The 23,907-nt window shown below is 42.5% G+C and overlaps 1 protein-coding gene across 4 annotated transcripts in view; it reads left to right on the top strand.

Moving 5' to 3' along the window:
- Positions 1-23,109, top strand: part of LOC139216361 (BAR/IMD domain-containing adapter protein 2-like) — a 46,127-nt gene extending 23,018 nt beyond the window's left edge. Inside the window, exons 4-15 of one of the 4 annotated variants that reach the window (XM_070847456.1) lie at positions 4,148-4,209; positions 5,124-5,195; positions 7,694-7,831; positions 13,509-13,661; positions 15,485-15,727; positions 16,264-16,495; positions 16,849-17,050; positions 17,178-17,246; positions 17,339-17,492; positions 17,750-17,787; positions 22,000-22,042; positions 22,548-23,109. In XM_070847456.1, coding sequence (XP_070703557.1) covers positions 4,148-4,209; positions 5,124-5,195; positions 7,694-7,831; positions 13,509-13,661; positions 15,485-15,727; positions 16,264-16,495; positions 16,849-17,050; positions 17,178-17,246; positions 17,339-17,492; positions 17,750-17,787; positions 22,000-22,027 — 1,391 coding nt within the window. In that variant the 3' untranslated portion in view covers positions 22,028-22,042; positions 22,548-23,109. Of the gene's footprint in view, positions 1-4,147; positions 4,210-5,123; positions 5,196-7,693; positions 7,832-13,508; positions 13,662-15,484; positions 15,728-16,263; positions 16,496-16,848; positions 17,051-17,177; positions 17,247-17,338; positions 17,493-17,749; positions 17,788-20,118; positions 20,612-21,999; positions 22,043-22,547 lie in introns of those variants that run through there. The other 3 variants (XM_070847455.1, XM_070847454.1, XM_070847453.1) reach the window with 3 other exon arrangements.
- The last annotated feature ends 798 nt before the right edge of the window (positions 23,110-23,907 follow it).

The following is a 23,907-nucleotide window of genomic DNA, read 5'->3' as shown; positions in this document are numbered from 1 at the left end:
AACAACCAATCATTTTAAAAATGGACAGCTCCCATGTTGCTTTGACAGCCAGTCTGCTGCTAAGACTCATGGGATATGTTGTTGTTGAGCTCTAAATAAACCGTTATTAAAATAAATAGTATTCTGTCTTTTAAAATGGCAAGACATTCAAATTGTATGGCCAATAGAGAGACGCTCTTATCTTGGAATACAGCCTGAAAACCACGTCACTGTGTTTGAGCTTGTTGTTGTTATAAAATGTGTTGTGTGGCTGATGGTGGTGGAGCAGCAGCTTAAAAAGAGGCCATGATTTTGGCTCACTGATACCAGGTGGTTTAAATCCGCTCCGTTCAGTTTTATCCAGTAGACAATGCATGATAACTTACCTGAGAATAAATGTTAGGATCATTTGAAACTGCAACTGGCCCAGTTCTCTCTGACAGGCTCTTTCTCCTGTTAAGCCTTCATTATGGCCTAAATGTATGACACCATTGCTGGACAAACTTATATTAGGCTAGTAGGTTGGACAGCTGTGATGGCTGAGCTTCCAGTTTTAGCAACATATCATATCAATAGTTTTCTCCTGTGAGAGGCTATGTGAATGAGCAAAGTGGGAAAAGAGTTCAAACTGAGTGTAATCCAGTTCACAAACCTACAAAGTGTGTGTGTGTAAACTGTAGGCATAACCTGCCCCCACATCCGCATGAACTGTGTTTAGAAGTTGTGGTTTCACAGGGAGTGTGCTCGCACACGTGTACACAGACGTACACACACGGCCGCCCAGACTCTCAGCTATTATCTCCGTCTCGCACATTATCCCGCTGCCCCAGTATACGTGCCCACTTGTTTCCCTTGTGACTTAACATGCGGGTAGGCATGTATTAACATCACTGTGCTGTTTAGTTCACACGCTGCGTGCACACACATGCACGTATATAACGTGAACAGACTCCCCGGGGAAGCGTAGATGCTGATGTAATGGTAGCTGATAGTAAGGGTGGAGATCTTTAAACGTTGTTTTGTAACACAACACTTTGCAGCCGTTGCCCCTCGTCTTGCAACTTCTCCCATGGCAACGACCCTAACATTATCCTGCTTCCATGACAACCCGTAGTGAATCCAGCTTGACCTTCACTAGTGATTCAGTGTCTCTCCATCCACCTCCATTCCCTCCCTCCATCTCTGTCTCTCTTGTTCTCTCTGTTCAACATTGCAAACTTCCACTTTTTATTTCATTTTTTTTCTTCTCCGTAGAACACATTCTGTTATTCTGGGTTTTTTTTTTTTTTGGTTGTTGGATTTTTTTTTTACTTATTTCTACCTGTGTGGGTGTATCATCGCTTCTGTTACACAAGCAGTCGATACATCTACACAAGCTGATGTCATACTTTAGGGGACAGTCTGTTCGTATCCACCCAAGTCCTGTGACCAATGCTTCCTGGTTAAAGCTAGCAGGCATGTGGCTGCTTGCTGCTGAGCTGCAGGTGCAGATCAACCTGAGCTCACCTCCCCAACAAAGGAACTACTGTTTTGTCTCAGCCAGGGGCACAGGCGGAGCTGAAGCAAGCTCGGAAATATTGATGCAACAATGACAAGTCTTTCGTGGGTTATTCACCGGTCCGTGTGGTTGTATATCTGTGCGTCAAAGTGTACATTCTAACGCAGGCTCGTCACTGTGGCTATCGACCCGCCTGTCATGTCGCTCTTAGCTGGTATGCGGATGTCCTCATCAGGCTGGTAGCTCTTAAACTAAGTCTCACAGGTTGTGTCATGCCTGCCAGATATTTCCTGTATGAAACAATAATGTTGCACACACATTCAAATTTTCCACATTATGGCTCCGTATTGATTCTTTATTGAATTCTCAGCTGTTAACTTCCCCTGAAGGTCCAATTTTCTGTTACTGTTGTTGTGTGATATGATATTGAAGTTGCCATGGCAACTATTTGCATCTCTGAAGTGAGAATTTTTTTTTTTTTCTTATGCTTTGGCATCGTGTATTGTGCAGTAAATTTGCAGATGACAAGATGAGATCTCTCTCTCTCTCTCTCTCTCTCTCATTTCTTCATTCATTCAGTCATTCATTCTTTACCTCTCTGGCGTCTTGCGGACACCTCTGTCCTACAGCCACCTGACGTGTGTGAGTCATTGTGTGCGTCTGCGGTACAGTGATGGCTGCTCATTTGTTAATTGATCCAGCTAGTTGAAGCCGCCAACAGAATGCCAGGGTTTCTAAGCCGAAAGGGCTGTGATCAGGGATGAGTATCTGTAAGCTGCTTAGCAGGCCTGCCGGGAACTGACAGGATGCTTTGGCCTGCTTCTCTGCTCCTATGAGGCTGCGGGCAGGTTGCACCATGGGAAAAGGCCTGGCTGTCTGGGGTATACAGAAGTTATAGAGGCAGTGATTGCACTGACTTTAGCGTGTTGTGGGGAAAAAAGTCTCTTTTTAAACACTTTATTTGATTTTACTGCACATACTTAGATGCTTCTGGTGTTGAACAGGTCAACAAAATGAAATAGAAATAGAATTTAATTAGTAGGTCATTATCTATATCAGTGTTTACAGTCACTGTTTCACTTCACTATAACCCTTTACTTTAAGTCCCTCTATTCAGAATTTAAGAAGATATAAGTGTTAATGTTAGCGTCCATGCATTAAGGGGAGGCTGGTATAGTAAGATACAATTGTTATGATATAAAATATGAATTCTTAGGAGAGGTTATAATTGTTGACAAATATTGTACATTAACAAACACGTGAAAATGTTGTTATATCCACTTACATTATAATGTTATGAACCACTTATTAAGTGTTTTACAAATGCTAGATTAAATAGGGGGACTTAAAGTGTTACAGACTTCACCACAAAAGTATCTCTTTATCAAACAAGCTTCTTTGCCAGCTCTCAATACACATTATACAGAGAATGAATTACATTTTCAAAGTCAATTCCGTCACATTCATTTCTTTGTCGTCTGTCTGTAGCAGTTTGCGTTGTGCGTGCTGTCTGAGACGAAGACCACTCCAAAGCCCTCACCTGTGCAGAAGCCGCGCTGAGCCTCTCGAGCTCCAGTCCTGATTTGACTTGCGTAGCATTTTTGAATTGGGTTAAGGTGCACCTCTACGGGTTACCTTTCAAAAGAGGACACAGCAGGGGAGTGTGGACCGAGATGAAAGAAATGTGATGTGCTCTAAGTGTGGCACTAAAAGCACGCAGCTCCTACTCAGCCACAACCGCCCAGGGCTTACTTTTTAATACGCAGTTAACTAAAGCTGAAGTCTTTTCGCTGAAGTCAGTGCACAGATATATACATCTAATGGAAGAATGTTTCTGGGATAATGAAATGCAGTCAATATAAACCAGTAGCTGATAACGCATGTTGTCAGGCAGAGTGAAGGCTCACATGTCGGGGCTTTGGACCCTTTGGTTGGAGAAATGTATGTGTGTCTCATTTTTCTCTACATGCAGATCTCACACTGTCTCTCCACCAGGTCTCTATATGTATACATGTATGTGTCCTTCGCTCAATGTAGCTCTTTGTGTTCCTTTTCTTGACAATGCACTGCATATTCAGAAGAGGCAGCCTGTAGGTATATGAAAAAAATAAATAAAATAAATAAAACTCTCACTAGCTGCATGATCCTCCTTATCTCCTTCCTTTTGGTTTTTCCCATTTCTACTCCTTTTTGTGTAACCTCTCTTTGAAGTGTGTTTTTTTTTTTTGTTTTGTTTTTCTGCTGTTGTTCTAGAAATCTCATTGCCATTAATCAACAAAAAGAAAGGCAACATGTTTGACATCAGTACTTTACACGCTTGAGGAACCAGAATTTCATTTGAAGCATTTTGTCTCCCCCATTTCTCCAAGTTGTCATCTCTTCTTATCATTTCATTTTCTCTGTTTTCTGCTATCTTGTACCGAAAACACACTTTCATCATGTTCTCCATCGTCCCAGTTACCAGTCACTTGTCCCGTGTATTTGTGTGTCTTGTGTTACTGCATGAGCTTTGCACGCTGGGGTCTCTCTGTTTCTCTCTTTTGCTTTTCTTGTTTCTTCCTTTTCTCTCCTCCTACCCTCCTCCTCTCTGTCTTCTCTTCTAGGAGTGCTGTGTGCTGTTGAGTGCTCTTCATGTGTTCTCTCCCTGTCTCCCTCTTTCTATCTGTGCAGGGGATGTGCTGTTCCAGATGGCTGAGGTCCACAGACAGATCCAAGTGCAGCTAGAGGAGATGGTTGGTATTCTAAGCTCAAAGGGTTTTTATCTGTGTGCTTCGACACTGCAGAACTCTTTCTAAAACGCAGGCTGTGTAAAAGGTCTCGTAATATAAAAAAAGAAATGAACAATAATTTAGACATGTTAATACATTTTAATTTGGCAGGTGCTCCATGATGCTTCACAACAAATGTGTCCAGCCGTGACACAGATTTGTCCCTGAGCTCCGAAGCCCCTGTGGGCAGTACACGGAATACATGATGATTAAACGAACACGAACTAATATTGAATGGAGAGACATGCTGAGCTCATACAAATCCAAACTGCTAACACAGGAGGTGGCTGGGGAAGTTGAGTCACTGAGTTAATTGAACGTCGTGGGGTTGTGGGCAACACGCTTGTATGAGGTTTGAGCACTGATTTCTATGAGCTGAGAAAATTGTCTGACCCACGATGGGGGAAAAAAAACAGACATATCAGAACTAAATTAAGGAAAACAATTGAAAAATAAACATGGATAATGTTATTTATGATGGTTGGTATGTAGAAATGAGCGTCAGCCGAGCAGAGATTGAATATTTCATTGTGATTTTAGTAGGCGGTTCTTCAGTCAGGTCAGTTTATAATCTAGTGACTAACCATTGTGTCAGATAGCGCTGAATCTGTGACAGTGACAGTGATTTGCAAGCTGAGAGAGGCTTCACAGGCCAGGGCTTTGTTGGTAAAACATTCATTCTGTAGCTGAGTAAATGAGGATAACACATGTGTTTTAATAACTTATTGGTCTATTGCATACAACTTAATGTGGAGGACTCTGTGTTTGTCTTTGACTGTCTGTATCTGCATGCAGTATCCATTAATGAGTTTGCCATTAGAATAACTATCATTAGCATTTTCTTCATCTGTTTTTTTTTTTTGCTTTTTTTCCCCCAGTTAAAATCCTTCCACAACGAGCTGCTCTCCGAGCTGGAGAAGAAGGTGGATCTGGATGCTCGTTATCTGACTGTGAGTATCTGATTGGCTCTCTTCTCCCAAAGCCCAAGGACAGCCTCAGTCCAATAAGTGCACTCCACATTTGAGCTCACTGCGGTGCTTTGTACTATGTTACTTCTTACCTGTGAAGGACTACTTTAGCTGAAGCAATGAAGTTGTGTTTCAACGTCTGGATCAAAGTCCGTCTCTGAAACAATTAGAGGAGGCTTTGAAATAACATATCATGTCTACTCACCGATCAAGGGTAGACTGGTGTGTGTGTGTGTGTGTGTGTGTGTGTGTGTGAGTACTTTGGAGCTGGTCTACATGTGATATCTTTAGAATGAGTGGGTAGCAGCCTGAGTGTAGAGCAGCACTGCTGTGCGTTGTTTTGGGGGATGGGATAATCTTGCCATTATTGTATTGTACTGTATTGTTGGAAGGACCACGTTACGAGCCGCTTCTGCTTACAGTCACTCACTGGCACTTAATGCATTATTGCTAATGGGAAAAAAAAAAGGGTTGTTTGTGAGACATTTATGCTGCTGGCCTCCATGTAACGGGGAGACTTATCAGTAAAATCAGATGTTGTAATGTTGACTTCAAATGAAAAGCATCAGTGTTCTGATCTCTGACTCCATTTACATCCGTCAAAGTTGTGTTTTCAGTCTAAATTGATATTGAAAAATAAACGTTTCATGCTATTTACATTCATTTCGATGCATCGGCCATTTCAGATGTTTCTATCTTGGCGTATCTCACGTTTTAACATCCATTACTCTTAATAAATTTCCCACAGATCTGCCGCAGCGATAATAGCAGTCATTTTGCTTCAGACTTTGCGAACTAATCATCTGAAATTTTGATTAGGTTCAAAAAGACTGAAAGGGAAGCTTGCTGTTTTCCAAGCCTGAAGTGTGTGTGTGTGTGTGTGTGTGTGTGTGTGTGTGTGTGCTGTTCCCAGCGGTGCATCCCTCTCTGTTCTCTCTCTCTTGTCTCACATAATGGCTTATCGGGGGGTTTTACAACTCTCTCTAGTCATTTTCAAAAGGGTCAGAATCATAAAATGCAAAAAACAGCCGATAGATAAACACTGAAGAGGAGCTTTACTGGCAGATAAGCTGTAAGTGTACCAAAGTTCATCTACTGTCCGCTGCGTTTCTAATCAGATTTAATCACACTAATTATCCATCAGCAGTAGTAGCCAGTGATTGAGAGTTGTGGGTGCAGGCGCTGGAAACAAAAGTCAACAGGCTTTTGCTTTGTTAATTAGGAGGAACATTCCAGCTCAACTGAGGTGGATGTTAAAGATTATAATCTTGTTTACACAATATGATCCTGCAAAGTTAAAGCAAACTTTTCACAATATCCGGTTTGTGGGAGTTAAATCGTAGATATGAATAGCAGAGTAACCCGTTTTGGCTGTTCTGCTTTACCTCAAAGACTAGGAAGGAATGATGTGGATGAGGATGACTCATGCATTGTTATTGGGTTACAAAAACAACACCAGTGCAAAGGCATGTTTTGGAAACCTATTGAAAAAATCAATACTCCAGAGAAGCTCCTGACTAGGAAAATTAATTGACAGTCAGTAAAGTTAAAATGTAACATTCCCTCACTTGTTTCAAGGTTTCCAGTCCAGCTCAGACCTATAGAACTAATACCAGCCGTCTCTGTTATGAAATCCAAACACTGCATGTGTTATGCTGCTAGTCCACTGACAACAGCAGCTTCTCCTTGGCTCCTTTTCAGCCAAACGATACCTGCTTCCTCGCTGTCATACAGTATGCAAATGTGGGTGTTGAACCCTCATGCATGAGCTCTCCGCCACCAGTTTTGCCTCGTAGAGAAACCACATGAGCTTTGTCACACCAGACACAGTTACTATAGCAACAGAGCCGGTACAGCCCGGAAGCAAAGTTGTTATTCTTAGTAAATAAATAAGTAAGTAAGCAAATTAAATGAATTAAATAAATAAACTCTGGCTGTAAAAGGACAAGGCCAGTCGCTTTGCTTGTTCTACAAATCACACATTCGCTTTTACTTTCCGGGCTGCCACTGATTCCTGTTATTTTCACCGCGCTAAGGAAATCAGCTTGAAATCTGCTCGAGATCAATTATAGTGCATCTCCTAAGAGAAACAACACAGGGCCTGTGTTTGGGCAAAAACAAGCCTGGAAAACAAATAATAAGGAAACGTGGAGCTTGTAAAGAGTCATGTGAATTTGCTCATCTCTTCAATTAAAAAGATTGCTGTCAGATGTCGAAGCCTTTTTGAACACGCCAACAAGGAGTTTTCAGAACAATCCCTGCATGCTCCTGCAGTTTCAAGGCTCTGCAGGATGATTTTCATACTGTGCTGAAATGAGTTGAATCCAGTGGCTGTTTGTGAGGCAGGAATCAGTCTAAAAACACGGAGAAGTAGGTTGGCAGTAGCGTTACGTATGGGCTCATCTGTGCCCCACCCTCTTTTACTCAGAAGTGTTAATTTGTGGTCCTAATTTTGTGTTTGTGCCTGTTTCCCCACGCAGGCTGCCCTGAAGAAATACCAGATGGAACATAAGAGCAAAGGGGAGAGTCTGGAGAAGTGCCAGGCTGAACTGAAGAAGCTGCGCAGGAAGAGCCAGGGCAGCAAGAACCCCTCCAAGTACGGAGAGAAGGAGATGCAGGTGAGCATCTTGTTGTTTTTTTTGCTCAAAGCCTGATTCTACGATAGATGTCACACTTTAACAGCAGTTGGAGAGAAGATGCCTCATCTAAATGGACCGGTCATTCAGAATTTAAAAAGGACAAAACACCAAGAAAATGAAAATATAAACACTCTCAAACCATTTCGCAGCGCTGCTTTCCTTAGTTTTACTTCATGTGGGTGACTGTTGGATTGGAGGTTCATGAGTCTTGGTGCAAAATAATGACTTTATTCTTTATAAAGTAAAGAAAATGCACAAAACAGCAAGGATGGAGGTGGAGGCAGCGGCGACGATGTGCCCTGAGTGGGAAGGCAAATAGTGGAGGTTTGATTATGAATTGTGTGCCCTTGCCAATCTTTTGTACATCTACACACGTACAGCAGGCACGCAGACACACACGTGAAAAAAAAAAAAAAAAAAAAAGAAGTCAGCAGCACTGATTGTTGTACTGGCAGAGCTCACAGTTACTTCCAGCACATGGCTTTGATCAGGGTGGGTAAAACTTGTATTTATACTACAAATAGCTCGTTATGTAAAGAGGAGTAGATAATTTGGCCTCTAAGGATGATGCACCCCAAAGACAAAAATAAAAACGTACGGCGAAATGTGATTATTTACCATTACATACTGCCAGTTTTATAGTTTATATAAGAAGCCATGTTTGTGTTTGATATTATAAATCTCTGTATTTTGTTTTAAATTCCTTAGATTTTAATCAGAAATCTCTGTTTGAGAGGCTCGTGACACGCTACACGCAGGGCATGTTTGTGTTGCAGGACTTGAATCATCCTGATTATTATATGACTTGGTACTAAAGAAATCAGCAATTTGACACAAAAATACTGACTTAAAAACGATTTTATTGCTTTAACAAAGATTTTCTTGCTTCCGCTATCAGAAACGCAACCATAATCCGAATGAAGTATTCCACAAAGCCGTGCGATAAATATTGCTTAAACATTTTTCTTTTTTTATCAAGAACAATATTTTTATGCAACAGTTTCGTTCTTCAGGCATCAGACAGACAACATCTCCAACTTGTCAAAATGGTTCCATGTCAAACTGAAGCAGTCAAACGCACTGAGAGAGGAAAGAAATGATTGCTCTGGGCGTCATCATTCATGTGATTATTTCCATAGCAGAGCAGCTCTGGTGAAATGCCTTTTGATGAGATGGAATGAACTTTCAGTGTCAGACATAACTTAATTAGTTATCTTTCACATTTGGTTTTCTGTCACTTCACCACCTGTTTGACGTGGGGAATAGTGACAGTGTTCTCTCTCTATAGACACACACACACACACACACACACACACACACACACATTTGCAAAGGTGCAGCACCTCTGTCCTGTAGCCAGTTTTACTGTCAAACGAAGAGGAGAAAAAAAAATGACACAGCAAGAAAATGGTGACAGTGTCTGGCTGTCTGGGAGAACAGAAGCAAAAATTTAAAACGAACAAGTCAAAGCTTGCAGGGCAATCACTGAGCTGCTCTTGGTCTCACTGTGAAATGCGGTCGGCCATGACAGAATCAACAGCTGGACCACAAACATGATTCTATGTCAACTCATGGATACGGTGCTTTTTTTTTTTTTTTTTTTTTTTAAGAGTTCACTGGGTGTGAAAACTTTGCTCTTTGCTACTGAGGTCGTAGAAGAAAGCGCCTCCTCTGTCCAGAGTTTATACAGTCGCACACATACCCACAAGCGTCAGCTCCCCCCTGTCCGGGATGCTGTGGCGGCGCTTTATTGATCTGACTGCTGTGTCGCATTGAGTTTGTTCCGCTTTGCTGGGATACCATGAGGCCACGTGTGTCTTCTTAAGGCGTCAGAGCTGGCAGTGTATGCGGCAGGGTTTGGGATGGGTGGCGTGTTTGAGCGCACAAAGCGAGTGACTCTCAGTCAAGAACAACAAGACATTACACGTTCCTGTCTGACAGCCTCATGTGTGGTATCATTAGGCCTCTGTTAGGTTTCCAGGACGATATGAAGGGGGACAGTCGACAAAAGGCTGGATAGTCAGCACCAACTTTGTTATTTATCCTCCTGAGTGGCATGATGCCGTATTCCAGTAGTTCATACTGTGTAACACAGTATCAAAGTAGATGTGGCGACAGATGGACTAAGGCCAAACCACTAGCACAGCAAAAAAAACACAACAATTTAATCTTGGTGCATATTGGTCATGGAGAGAACTAGCATTGCCCCACAGTCTTATTGAGTCAGTATGACTGATCAATTAGACCTATCTGCGCAGAGGAGCGAGCTCATCAGGCCCTGGACTCATATCGCACAGTCGGTAAGCAGGGAAAAGGAAAATCAATCTCCCTTTCTCATTTTCAGCCCGCTCACTTTCACTGATCATATCACGGCTGTGGGCGTGTGAGAGAAAAGTCAACTCGTTTGTGCCAGAGTCCTCCGGGAGGATGACACACAGAGAGGAAAAGAGCCCTGCGCTCCCTCAGGACCTGCGCTTCACAATGACAACCATCCACCTAAAAAGGCTTAGATGGTGACCGACTACAGGCACGTCGTCTGAGAGTATTTAGTTTGATTCGTACGGACAGAGATAGGTTCTTTCAGGCAGTACAGTAGGCAGCTGAGAAAGTACAAGCAAAAGTCGCTAAGGCGAGCTCAACATTTCCTCCCCCTCGTCCTCCTCCACCACATCTGTGTTATTTTAGCAGATGAGAGGCACTAAGTTTTCTTTTTCATCTCCTCTCTTTTCATTAAAAAGTAAAGTACGTCTGAGCACAGTCTGGCAGCGGACACAGATGGCAGCCGCATTTCATTGATCGCCGTCTCCATCGCTCCCTACCTCCTTCTCTCTCTCCATCTCTCACACTCGCTCCTGTCTCTCCCACTTCTCTGTCTGTCTCTTTGTCCGTCTTTCCTCCCCTCCTGGTTCACTCTGGCCTTCAGACACTTTCTCTGCACCATCTCATCAATGGGTAAAACCCCAGCCAAAATGCTAATCAGCTCATTATGTAGTTCAGTATAGTGGACCAAGGTGGCGTAGAAAGAGGTTTCATCTAGATAAACTCCTTTGTGCTGCGCAGGCTGTTAATAAGGGCCCAGACAGAGATAGGGAGACGGAGTTCAGGATTCAGAATGAACGTCTCCAGATGCTTGATAAGCTCAGAGTTTCTTAAGCTCAGTGTCATAACATTGGAAAGCGATTCCAACCTGCGTTTGTGCAATTATACATTTATACAAAAGGTGTTATTGACGTGCAAATGCAGGAGATGAGCACTAACGCACACACACACACACACACACACACACACACACACACACACACACACACACACACACACACACACACACAGCAGGGACTGTAGATGTAGGTGCCTTCTGTTCTGCCCCGGAGCGTTACAATACAGTTCTTTTGATTCGAAAGAGTGCTGATGATGAAGGTACTGAAGAGCAGACCTAAGCAGCTCTTAAATGTGCAGGAAAAAATGCATTTCAATCCCTGTAGGAAAATGAGAATAAATAGCGTTGTTGTTGTTGTGAATCCTACTGTAGGTTTTGGAAAGCTGTGAATTCCTCCATTCCCAGTGAGTTTTATTTTCTGGAAACGATGTTGGTGTTCAGTGCAATACTGCGCACGTCACATCCAATTTTTGCTGGTGTATGAGGATTTTTGCCCTGGATGTGTCAGTGTAAAGGGACACACTGTTAAAATCTGAATGTAAGAGCTGCGCTGGCTTGTAGCAGGTTTTATTTATATTCATAACCTTTGCAAAACAAGTCATTCCAGCTATGACGTAACCTGAAGTCGCTCGAATTTAATAATGGCTGGTGTCTGCCTGGGCTTTTCCCACTGCACTCATTGTCTTGGATTACTTTGGTGACCTTTTGAATGGTTGGAGAATTGGGCCATGTGGATTTGACAAGAGGAGAGGTGCCTTCACTTTGTTGAGTCAATGCTCAGCCCTTTAACTGAATGTTGAGCCTATAAAGACATAAAAAAAAAAAAAAAAAAGCAACTGAACCACTTTCAAAGACCTTAATTTGAGCTTGAGCTGCACCAAAACAACAGTATATGGTTCAGCCGCTGTTGAGCGAAAAACACGTTCATCATTCCGTCATCCATCTCTTGCTGGATTTGACAGCTTGGCTCTGTGGAGTTGTGTAATGGTGTAGGTGGATTTCTTCCAATGCTAACGCTAAAGGCCATTCGTCAAAATGTTTGTGTTCATTATCATTGAGCCACCTAAAGTATTCCCCCAACCTTGCGGCTGTTGGCAGTGGGGAAGTGGTGTGCTCTGGTGGTTACTAAATGAAATACATTTGCACTGTGTGGTGGCACCATAGGAACTTACACTTGGCTGCAGGGAGGAACTCCAACTTTAAGAAACTTAATTAGTCTTTTTCATTCGTCTTTGTGGACTAGAATGTAAAACTTTCCAAAATGAACTCTAATGCTTTGAGAGTACTGAACTCCAGGAACTATGAATCACTCTGCAGCACCAACAGCAACATGGATTATGACTCCTCCTCTCTCATGGCTGAGACTGAACAGAAGAATCATTGCTCGTCTTCACCATTTCCTAAAATGGAAGGGTTTGAGTCGCGTGTCAGCAAGCGTGGTTGATATTTATAAGAAATCAAAATAAAGTGTGTTCGGTGATCACCCACAACTAGCCAGCTTTATTTGTATACCGATAAGAAATGCATGTGTTTATGTGTGTTGGATTCTGGTAATATATGAGAAACGCAGCCCATAATAAACTTCAAACCACCCTAGTACTCCAAAGAAAAGTTCAGTCTGGGTCAAATCGTTGCAAGTAAATATAACACTCTCTTCTAGGTCAGTATTTATCAGACTGGATGCGGTCGACCTACTTTGAGACTACGGCATCTAAAACTTTCAGCTACCAACAGGCAAAATCTGCTCACAAAAACGCCTGAATGACACTTTCTCAAAAGATGACTCCCTGTAGCTTCACAACACTGTTACTGACCATTTTGTGTGAGTGTGTGTGTGTGTGTGTGTGTGTGTGTTGTCAGTGAACTCTGTGAGACGCTTCCCTGTGACATTTCTCAATGTTGGAGCACTCATGCTATGCCAAACTGACAAGCGCTGGATCCCTTCTTCCTTACTGCCGCCGTTAGTCACTATTAAACACAGTAACGCGCCTGTTATTTGTTATTGGCCGCCATGTAAAATAGATTAGCGGGTCTTTGTGTGCAGGTCCTCCTCCACACTGCGGGATCTTCAGTCATAATTGTCTCCCCACAGTCGCACTCGGCGGGGAAAGTCTGACCGGAGAAAGTTACAGAGCGAGGTTCTCTCCTTGCACAACTATTATTGCTACGGTGCTCTTAACCCCTAATTGCTCCAGTGGAGCAGTGCAGTGATTGGCAACATGAGACTGTGCTGCACTGAGCAGCTCCCACTGTTAAGTGTGAATGTATGTAATTGTGTGAGTGTGAAGTAGGGTGTTATTAAGAAAAAGTACATGGCCGCTTTTCTTGTATGACCTTCTGTCCAATAGCTCTTCCTACTGAATGTAAAAAAGTTGTCTGCACCAGTAAAACCTATAACGGCAACAATCAGCCGTTTGAAATCTAAGAGAAAAATCGATCTGCAGATATTGTGCCAGTTTTGTAAATCCCGCCCATGTGACACTGTGTGTTTCCCATCAGTTTGTGGAGACCATCAGCAGTAAGCAGACTGAGCTGGACACCTTCATCGCTGAGGGGTACAAGACAGCCTTGTCAGAGGAGCGCCGCAGGTACTGCTTCCTGGTGGACCGCCAATGTGCCGTGGCCAAGAACAGCAGCGCCTACCATGGCAAGGTGAGTGTCAGCCGACCACCAAAAAGATGAAAACCAAAATAAAAAAAAGATTTTTCTTACTAGAAGAGAAGGACGTGCTAGAGAATTAGAAGAAGAAAGCCGTCACTGCACAAATGTGATTTAAATGTTTCTAAACTCTGATTGCTGCACAAAAGCACGACTCATCATGTTTTTCCATCTGAGCCGCACCCACTTCCTGTCAGTGAGAGAGAAAAGGACAAATAAGCAAATACAGAAATCTTTCATTTGAAATAAAACCTGTCTGAATTTTGGCAGAAGCCCTTATGTACAGTTTATGGAGATAATTAGTGTTTCCTTGAATTTGTTCAAACATTAAGTACTTTTGTGCAGTAACACCTCAATAACTAATGCAGCTGAGCCAGTTTTCAGTTCTTTTGCCATTTAAACTAACCAGGAACACATTCTGTTCATTGTATACAAAAAGGCATATGTGCAGAGCTTGTTAGGTCAGTTTTTAAACCTTAACTTACTCCCTTTGTGCTATGGTGTTTATTCTAGCCAGCCACTGCCCATCTGTCATCTCGATTTCATTTGAAACCCACCTGCTGTAGACCATTGTTCTGCGAAAGGAGCATACTAGGAAATGTATAATTCAAAGTCGCGTTACCTTTGACTGGCCTGTTCATTTTAAAAATTCATTAAGCCTGTAGACAATGCCCAGCTGACGGGCATATCTGAAGCTGTAATCCATCACCGCGCTTTCGAGCATCTGGCCACCTTTTTGTGTGGAGAACTGCCTCGCTTGTGAAAGACTTTAAGAGGAAAAGGCATCAAAACGCTGAATGTAGAGACAGACGAGGTGAAATCAAAGCTCAGCACATTGATCAGGGCAAGAGATGCAAACTGTTTCTCACCTATATTGTTTACAGCAGCCGCCAGAGAGCCGTACAATACCTGCTTGTTAATTTCACGTTGCTGTTGACATTTGAAGCAAAGAACCTTTGAATCCACACAGATTTCCTCCTATATCATACCATCGAAGTTAATGGAGTGTTATTAACAGGGATTCACTCTGTTTTATTTTTTTTATGCTTGTTGTGTGTGCGTGTGCCACAAATGTATGCCTTTTCATTACCCAAGAATTTGATATTCTTGGGTAATTGAGTATATCAGTCTCCTGGGATCACTGGTGGGTGTGAACTGCCAGCCTGAAGATGTGGCTGGAGGAAGACTGGGTGTGTGTGCGTGTGCGTGTGTGTGCGTGTGCATGTGTGTGTGTGTGTGTGTGTGTGTGCGTGTGTGCGTGGGGACTGTGCTGCCGCTTCGCTTTTCAACATGGAGTCTAGTCATTAATCAGGATGGGGGTGTGCGTGGGAAGAGTTCACCTTCAGCAAACTGAAGAACCCTCTCCCAGAGCATTTCTAGTGTGTGTTTGTCTGTGTGCAAGATCTGTGTGTGTGTGTGTGTGTGTGTGTGTGTGTGTGTGTGTGTGAGAGAGAGAGAGAGAGAAAGAGGAAGAGGGAGGCAGGGATGGGCCAGAAATTTGCACATATAAAGGGACACAACTATCTGTGTTTTGCTTGTGTGTACTGTACTGTACAGTCATAACAAATGTAGCCATTTCTGTCTATCCATTAATTAAACTCTTGTTGTTGAAAGAACAGCCGTGTCCACAGGCTGTGAGATGCTGAAGTGGGCAGCTTGGTTTTATGATAGTCTGTCCCGCAGCCTCACCCACGCAGCACATTATCATAGCTGTTTAAAGGGCAGTGGTCAAGGACACAGAGTGAGGAAAAACCTTTTGAGAACTGAATTTTTTAGAGAATAGCTGCGTTTCTCTAATCCTGCCTCCCTCCTTCCAGGGTAAAGACCTTCTGACCCAGAAGATCCCAGTGTGGCAGCAGGCTTGCTCGGACCCCAATAAGCTGCCAGAGAGGGCCATGCTCCTGGCTCAGCAGATGGGATCTGCTGCCCTCGGGGGCACGAGCCCCCTGCACAGCTCCAAATCCAACCTGGTCATCTCAGACCCTATCCCTGGGGCCCAGCCTCTTCCTGTGCCCCCAGAGCTGGCTGTCTTCATGGGCAGCGGCCTGGGACACCCAGCAGTGAGTTTATAAAATTAGTGACTGTTGTATTTATTTATCGGGCTTTGGTGCTTTAATATTTCTGTTTATTTTTACAATTTTTGAATGCTCAAAACTCCTATTTTTAATTATGAATCATGACAATTATACAGAAATTGGAAGTGTTTTTCTAAAGAATTAACTGAATTATTAACGGGAATTAGTTCACTTCATTTCCTGAGTTGTAGCGCTGTGGAGGAGCTATCCTAATGTCAGCTTGTCACATTTGGCTCTCCATAAAGATGCAAATCAGACAAACAACTCTCTAGTCTCAGTCTAAAGATGGCACTCAAGCTAATGGTCTGTTTAGAGTCTGTATTTCATGTTTGGCAGCAGCAGACACACTAGACTCTCACTAGACTTCCTTTCTTCGAAACCAACTCCAAAGTTCTAATTTATCTTTTCTCATCGATGTGAATTAATGAAGATGATGAGTGTGTGTGCAGCAGATGTTAATCATGCAAAGCTATTTTCACAATTTTACTTACTGAGTCCGTGCATCTGTTTGTTTACTCCAGAGGCTGATGGGCCCTGATGGTATGTCCATGGTCAACGGGACAACAGGAGTCCACGGGGAGGAATATTGGACGGATGGAGGCACTATGTCCGTGTCCCAAGTCAGGCCTTCATCCCCTCAGACCCAGGCGCAGGGCCAGTCTCAGGCTCAGCCACAGAGACAGGTCAGCGATGTCTACTCCAACACCCTCCCTGTCCGCAGGCCTGCACCCGCTAAGAATAAGAACCCCGTGGGTAAGATATCCCAACACTGCTTGGATGAAATGAGCGACAGCAGCAAGAAAATCACAGGCAAAATGTTTGAATGTCATTTTTCTTAAAGCTGTAAGGTGATTTTATCAGAGTATCAGTTAATACGACAGTGATATATGGATTTTTTTTTTTACAAATGCAATACAAAAACACATTAAGGAAATTGCTCAATTTAGAACATGTACCCAGCTGCTGACTGTGCCTAAAGGGACATAGACGTTACCTTCAGTTGGCACTGCAGACTCCAGCTATTCAGAGCATTTGTGACTCTGGTGCTCTGAACTCTTGATGACTTTCATGTCACTGTACATTGCCTCCGTCTCCAAACTCCTCAGGAGAGACACGAACCCTGCCCAGGTCCAGTTCCATGGCAGCAGGCCTGGAAAAGAACGGGCGCTCCCGTGTCCAGGCCATCTTCTCCCACGCTGCGGGTGACAACGGCACCCTGCTCAGCTTCTCCGAGGGAGATGTCATCACCCTGCTAGTGCCTGAAGCCCGCGACGGCTGGCACTACGGGGAGAATGAGAAGAACAAGATGTAAGTAATGTATTCATCTATTCTGTTTTGCCTGGAATCCATACTGCGAGAGTGGATAAGTGGTTGTTACACACTCGGGTACTGGGATTGTAGAGTCTAAGTTTAACAAGGTCTTCTCTTTCCTCAGGCGTGGCTGGTTCCCGTTCTCCTACACGCGTGTGCTGCCTGAGAGCGACAGTGAGAAGCTCAAAGTGAAGTATGTGGTGTTTTTTCTATCGTGAACCGTGTGTCAACGTAATACACCCAAACGACCCAAAGTCTGAGGCCTCTGTTTCCCGCCCTTCCTAGCCTGCACCATGGGAAAAGTAGCAGCACAGGGAACTTGTTGGAGAGTGATGCATCACTGCCCACACCTGACTATGGCCTCACTGCCCGACTGCTGGCACAGAGCCTAGCACAGACCCGCCCACGCCCCTACAGCATGGCAGGCTTTGGCACACAGGTTGGTACAGTTTAACATGTGTAGTATCCGTGGACAATACACAAATACTTGTTACTCTTGCTCAGTTAATTTGTAGCCCCCATCTGGTTTAGTCTTGTGTTGCATAATTGGATATGAGTAATCCTGCAGTAACTGGAAAGGAGATTTGTGCTCGGTTTCTGCTGCCACCTAGTGTTTGTTTGCGAATGCAGCACGTGCTTTAAATCCCTGGTATACAATCGCACACAGTAAAAAAAATATTCCTCTTATCTTTACAGCCCGCTATTGAGGATTATGACGGTCGCTTTGCCACAAGGTAAGTGCCTTTTCTGCCAAGCCATCTAAGTAATGACTGCTCCTGCCATCTGAGGTGTTTCACTTATATAGTCGTATATTCTTGGAAGTAGTGACCTATCAAAAGGAGACACGAGAGCCAATCGCTTTAGATAATTGGCATTTCACCCGAGTTTACCACAAGCTGGAACATTCACGAGACAACAAGGCAACCGCTTAACATACACATAGTCCCAATTAAATGCCAAACACACATTTGAAGAAGGTTTAGAGTGTGCTGTGTAGTTGTGTAGTACACTCTCAAAAATGTTTGCATGCATACTGTATTCTCCAAAAAAGATCCTAAAAAGTGCTTGATTTTTGAGTGTGCTTTTGCTGTACACCATTGTCCCATAACTCAATGAACAAAGGAACCGGTGGAGCCAGCCACAGCTGCAAACTTTAAGACGAATAGGCGACAGCGATGAGATAGCTCGAGGAAGATCTTGAAAAAACAAACAAAACAGCAAAAGTTGTACTTAATCTTCCGCAGAACAACTTGTTCTCATTCTGTTAATGTTCTTTGGCAGAAGCTTTAGAAAAGGTAGTAAAAAAAAAAGCATAGTGAGGTATCCTGTGACTATTGGTAAATAGAATATGCTGGATACAGCTAATGTGTAATATGACTTTATAGACGACAGCGTCTCCCACCTTTACATACAATAAGCAGTATTTATTATTTGCTGTGGATATTATTTCAATTAGCTGTTAAATCTATTAGTTTTTGAAAATCGTGACAAACCTAAGTCACAATTTCATCTTCAAATTTCCTGTTTTGTTTGACCAAACCATCAACCCAAACATATCTGATTTACAATGATATAATCTTTTAAGTCGGAGAAACTACAACCAGAAAACATATGTGGCTATTATGCTTTGACAACTGAGTGGACGAACAATCGATAATCAAAATAGCTGACCGTTAATTTCTTTTGTTTTTTATTCATGTGTTTATTTATTTATTTTATTATTGTTGGTTGACTAATGGTGTCAGAACCAGTGAGGAGATTAGTGGGGATTAGGCAATAGATTTGATTTTGCTCATGAGATGTATGCACAGTGTTTCTTTTGAACATTTTTTTTCCTGTGTCCTCTTTGTCCTTTCCTCTTTGCTCTTGCTTTTTTTTTTACTTTACTTTTCTTTTCTTTTTTCTTTTTTTTTTTTTTAAATAGCTCATTAAAGTAATGAGTGCAGTCTAGCAGGGTTCAGTGCCTCAGTTTATTGTCAGACTGCTCTTGGCTCAGTATATTTTCACTGTAATCCCATCAAGTCCTTGCTGGCTCACCACGCGTGGTGTGAGGTTAGAGTTAGGAATTATGCTGTGCCTGTTTCTGTCCAATCAGGGAGTACATCCTTGTGTACATGTTTATAAATGTGTGTGTGTGTGTGTGTGTCTGTGTGAGAGAGAGAGAGAGAAATGGCTTGAGAGTGTACGTGCAGTCGTATTGGTCTTTGGTGGAATACGTGTTGTGACAGTAGACATCATGCTGACCTCATCTCAGTCATCACTGCTTGTCAGCCTGGGGCTTTGGGCACCAGTGTCAAACTGTTTTACGTACTCTTGTCTGCTCTGAGTGTGTTTTTTTTTTCTGTATCAGTATTTTGAGACAACACTGTCACACTCCAGGGTGTATTCACCCCAACAGACTAATCTAACACTACATCCCTCCAGCAAAGGAGATGACTTGATTTTCTCATCAACAGTAACTTCTGGGGTTTTTGTCACTTTTTCAGTGACAAACAAATATTCACAAAAACCGCTTGACATTGGCGATAACATCCAACCAGCAGACATATCTGGATTTAAAAAAAAAAAAGAGTTGATGAGGGAATTGGAAGTCCAATCTTCCTGATCACGGCAGGTGTGTTTGGAGTTGTAGCTGTAGGTGGGGCGACGTCGATTTCCCGACCCCACCTACACCTCTCCTAAACTCTACCCTGCCTCCTTGTGCCTGTCTTGTCTTTCTCCATTTCTCTCTGAGTGTGTCCGACCTGGCAAGCTTCCTTCTCTCTTTGTTCCACAGTGACAGTCCTGATGGCAAATTGATTTCGACTGTGTGAGAACAGACATACAGACAGACACAGACAGCTCCGGATAGCACAGGGGCCTCTTCCTCCCCATCTTTCCCTCCTCTTAGCCTCCCTCCTGTCCACTTATCTCCACCTCTCCTCCTCTGCCTCCACACACACCCCTTCTCCAAGTGGAAGAGGCCAGTTTCATCCCTCCTTTCTGTCCTCTCTTCCTCCCCGGGTCCCTCCTTTCCTCCTTCCGTCCATCCTGGGTGCTGCTGCTGGCGGTGTCGGTGTGGACAGTAGCGGTTGGTGGGTGGAGGATTGCGTTGAGCGAGAGAGCCAGAGCGGGGCCTACCTGCTCGGCATGCAGCGATATGGACTCTGAATACTCTATCTCTGATCACAGTCCACCATCACGGACTGATCTCTCAAGAGACTGCCTTTGCTACTGCTTGTCTTTCATGCATGTACATGGTTGTGTCATTTTGTCAAACTAAAGGACATGTTCATGTACTGTACAAGTGCCAAAAGACTTCAATGTCGTTGTACTAAAGCCACTGGCTGAATGGCCTTTTTAAGCACATGTGGGCCCAGTATTATGAGTTCCCACCCAACACACACATGCTCAAAAAAAAAAGCTTTGTTCAAAGTAAGGCTGTGCAGCAGATTACTATGTTTCTGTTCTGAGAGATCCCGTCGGTCGCGCTGTGCTTCCTTGTGTCAGTGCTAGACTTGATTTTCCGTCAAGAGGGTGTGTGTCATATCTGCCTTACTTTGCTTTTCTTTTTTTTTTTTTCTTTTTTTCTATTAAACACATACTTTATGTGCAATGAAGCAAAATTTCAAATTCAAGAATATACAGTATATACATCTATATATATATGATATATAAATTGTTTCCGTCGGTCCACCGATTTGCACTGTATATCATCATTGCAAAAACATGTTTTCATATAAATTTCCAATTGAATTTTCCACCTTTAGCCCCGCACAAACTGTCTTTTCGCCATTCTTGGCTGAACTTACTGCCAGAATTGTTAGTTAAAAATAAAATGCCTCACTCCAGTAACCTTCAGTTTGGTCTTTTTCCTGAAGCTACAGTGAGTTTGGAGGGGTCTTCGATCTTCTGTTAAGTATCCTAAATAACAGCTGTGAATTAGTTTTAGGTTAAAATGACAACCATGGCTTTTGCAGCCTTCAGTGTTATTTATGATTGTATTCCCTGAGTGGCTATGTAGTTTTTTGGTCTTTTTCTTTTAAAAAAAAAAAAATTATTGTCCTTGTAAAAAAAACAACAAAATATTTCCAGAAACAATGAGAAACTACTGATTAGTTGAAGTGTTTATCTTATGCATGCTGTGGAGGGAAACCAGAAAAAATGTGATACTGAAAATTGACCTTGAATGTATGGTGACTTTTTACAAAGGTATTCTAAATAAAACATATCTCTATATATTAATAAACAATCTGGTCTGAGGAGAAATCTGTTCTGTCAGTGACAATGACATTTTCATTTTTGTTGAACATTTTCAAAGTTATGTCTGAAGTGATTTTTTATTTATTTTTTCTTTCTCAAAACTGACCGACTTGTTTGGATCATTTTAACCCACATCTGTGTTCCAAGCATGCGGTTTCATCCTGACCCCTCCCCCAGTAACACCCATAGCATCTGTGCTGCTCTCTGTGTCAAAAAAAAACAAATACAAAACGGCTGTCAGGACGTGTGGTGGTGTTGTGTACAGTGTGCGCATTGAGTATTTCAACTCTGCCTGCCTGCTTATCTTTCGTTTTTGGTTATATTTTAAGTATTTGTTCAGCTTGTGTTTGAGATGCATTTGGGTGATAGAAATAATAATATACACACACATTAGCAGACACGGCTTCAGAACACTTGCGTGTTGATTGCATTGCATTTACACTAGTATTTATGTCCACTAGGATGTGCTGCAGACACATTTTCCTCACACGGTTTAGGATTTGAAAAGGAGCATACAGTATACGGCATGCTGAGCATGAAGTGTGTACTTCTGTTTTCCATCCATCATTTCAGTCAGTTATTATAATCAACCTACAGTATGTTCATCCTGCACCAGACTAACCAGCAGTGTTGTTACAAAATGTGACCCATGCATGATCTGAGAGATGAGCCACTCAAACCCAAAGGTTCTCTTTACCTTCCAGTTTGGGTCCAGAATTGTCCCGGTTCTGAGGGAACAGGACCTCCGTAAGTCACCAGCCTCCATTGCCTTTCAGCGAACCAATCACTTTTCTCCTTCTCTCTATTACTGCCTGGTTTTCTCTGCTGTCATTGGCTGTCTGGCTGCAATAGGATGCTGGGAATCGCTGGTCTTTTCTGTCCTCTGGCCTCCATGGTTGTGGCAGCATTTGGTTCTGTCAGTCCAGCAGGCCTTGGGTTGTAAAATAATTTCTTAGATTATTAAGTGTGTGTATCACAATACCATACAGAGAAGACACTAACCCTGCATGCATGCCTATTGCAAGCTGTATTTGTTCTTTTTATTTTATATTCTACAAGAGTTTTCTCACTACACGCTTGCTAAAGCTCACAGTAGATACGACAACTGTTTGCTCAACTTACTGTAAGAAACAAAACATGGAAGGTTGATTTCTTTGGGTGTGGTTAGATAGTTGACCATTTATCTCTCTAAATGTTGTTGTGTTCAACCTAACTGTCGCTGTTCCTTGTCTCACCCTTCCTCTCCCCACAGTGACCGTTCCTTGGAGGTCTACCTCCGGCCCACCTTCACTGATGACCGATCTGCACCCATCTTCTACTAGCGACCTGCTGTCCCCTTTTGTCCACTAATGGGCCCCCTTTTTGAAGAGGTGACAGAAAATGGCTGACATGTTTGAGTTGTATGATGTTATTACGAGAGGGCCCAGCAGTGTGACTCAGGGTGGAGAAATTCACCTCAAGGAACACGTTACACTACTAAGAATTAAGTTTCTTGCTGTGGAAATTCACTCCGAGAATTTCCAGTTAATCCTCGTGATGGTTTGCAAACGCTTCCACAAACATTGAATGTCTCAGCCGGAGCGTTCAAGTGCAAGTGTGACAGTAGATTTCATTAGTTATTTAGATTACACCCGCTGTGGATAAGGTATGGCTAATAGGTTTTACTAGTGATGCCGTCACATTATTATTTATCTGCACTTCTACTACTTCTTTTTTTTTTTTTTTTCTTCAGCACTATACACTGTAAATTTCATTTGAAGATTATTTACATTAACGAACAGTGAAGGTGCACCTTGCAATAGTTGTTTTAAGTTGAGGGTAAACATAAGATGGTCAGTAACAGTTTTCAGTGCATCACTGTAACATGCACTGAAGACGGTGTAGATTGGATTCTGCCACAGATAGCTAGAACTGGACGGATGGTGAGTAAACTTATAATTCTGCTTTTGTTAAGTGATATAGTTATATACATATATATATACATGTTTACTAGTTGTGATACAGTATACCCATATTTTCAATGTGGGAACTGTGCCTTCTACTTTTTTAAAACATATGCTTCATGCAGCATTGACCCAATCGATCTGTAAACTGGTCTGACAGCATTTGCATCACAGTTCAACTTGTATTTTTTTATATTCCTGAAAATATAAGTGGGATTATTTCCCGTTTTTGTTTGCTTGTAACGTCAAGACACGTTTTTCTTTTCTTTTTCTTTTTGCTTAGCAAAAGCTCTAGTACAGCACACTACAACCCCACCGAAATAACACAAGAAGATTCTGAATTGCTATTTTTCCTTCTCTTTAAATTAATATCTAAGCTGTCAGATAGCCAAGAGATGAATGCTATGCATACATAATGGGTCTTTTTTTTTTATATTTAGCTTTGAGGGAGTGGTAGCTTATCAGATAAGGTACAGTATTATCACGGCTTTTGATCATTCATTCTCAGTATTATACACTCACCTGAGAAAAAAGCTTAGAGCAGAGGCAATAATTTAAAGTATGATGTGTGGGGACAGCCGAGAAACTGTATGTGATAGAAAAACAATAATGTGTATGGTTGCGTGAATGAGCCAAAATGCCTCCTATGCTGCAATAAATCAACAGTTA

This window comes from Pempheris klunzingeri, chromosome 17 (assembly GCF_042242105.1).
Source record: "Pempheris klunzingeri isolate RE-2024b chromosome 17, fPemKlu1.hap1, whole genome shotgun sequence".
Lineage (NCBI taxonomy): Eukaryota > Metazoa > Chordata > Actinopteri > Acropomatiformes > Pempheridae > Pempheris > Pempheris klunzingeri.
This window is presented reverse-complemented; position numbering and strand designations above follow the sequence as displayed.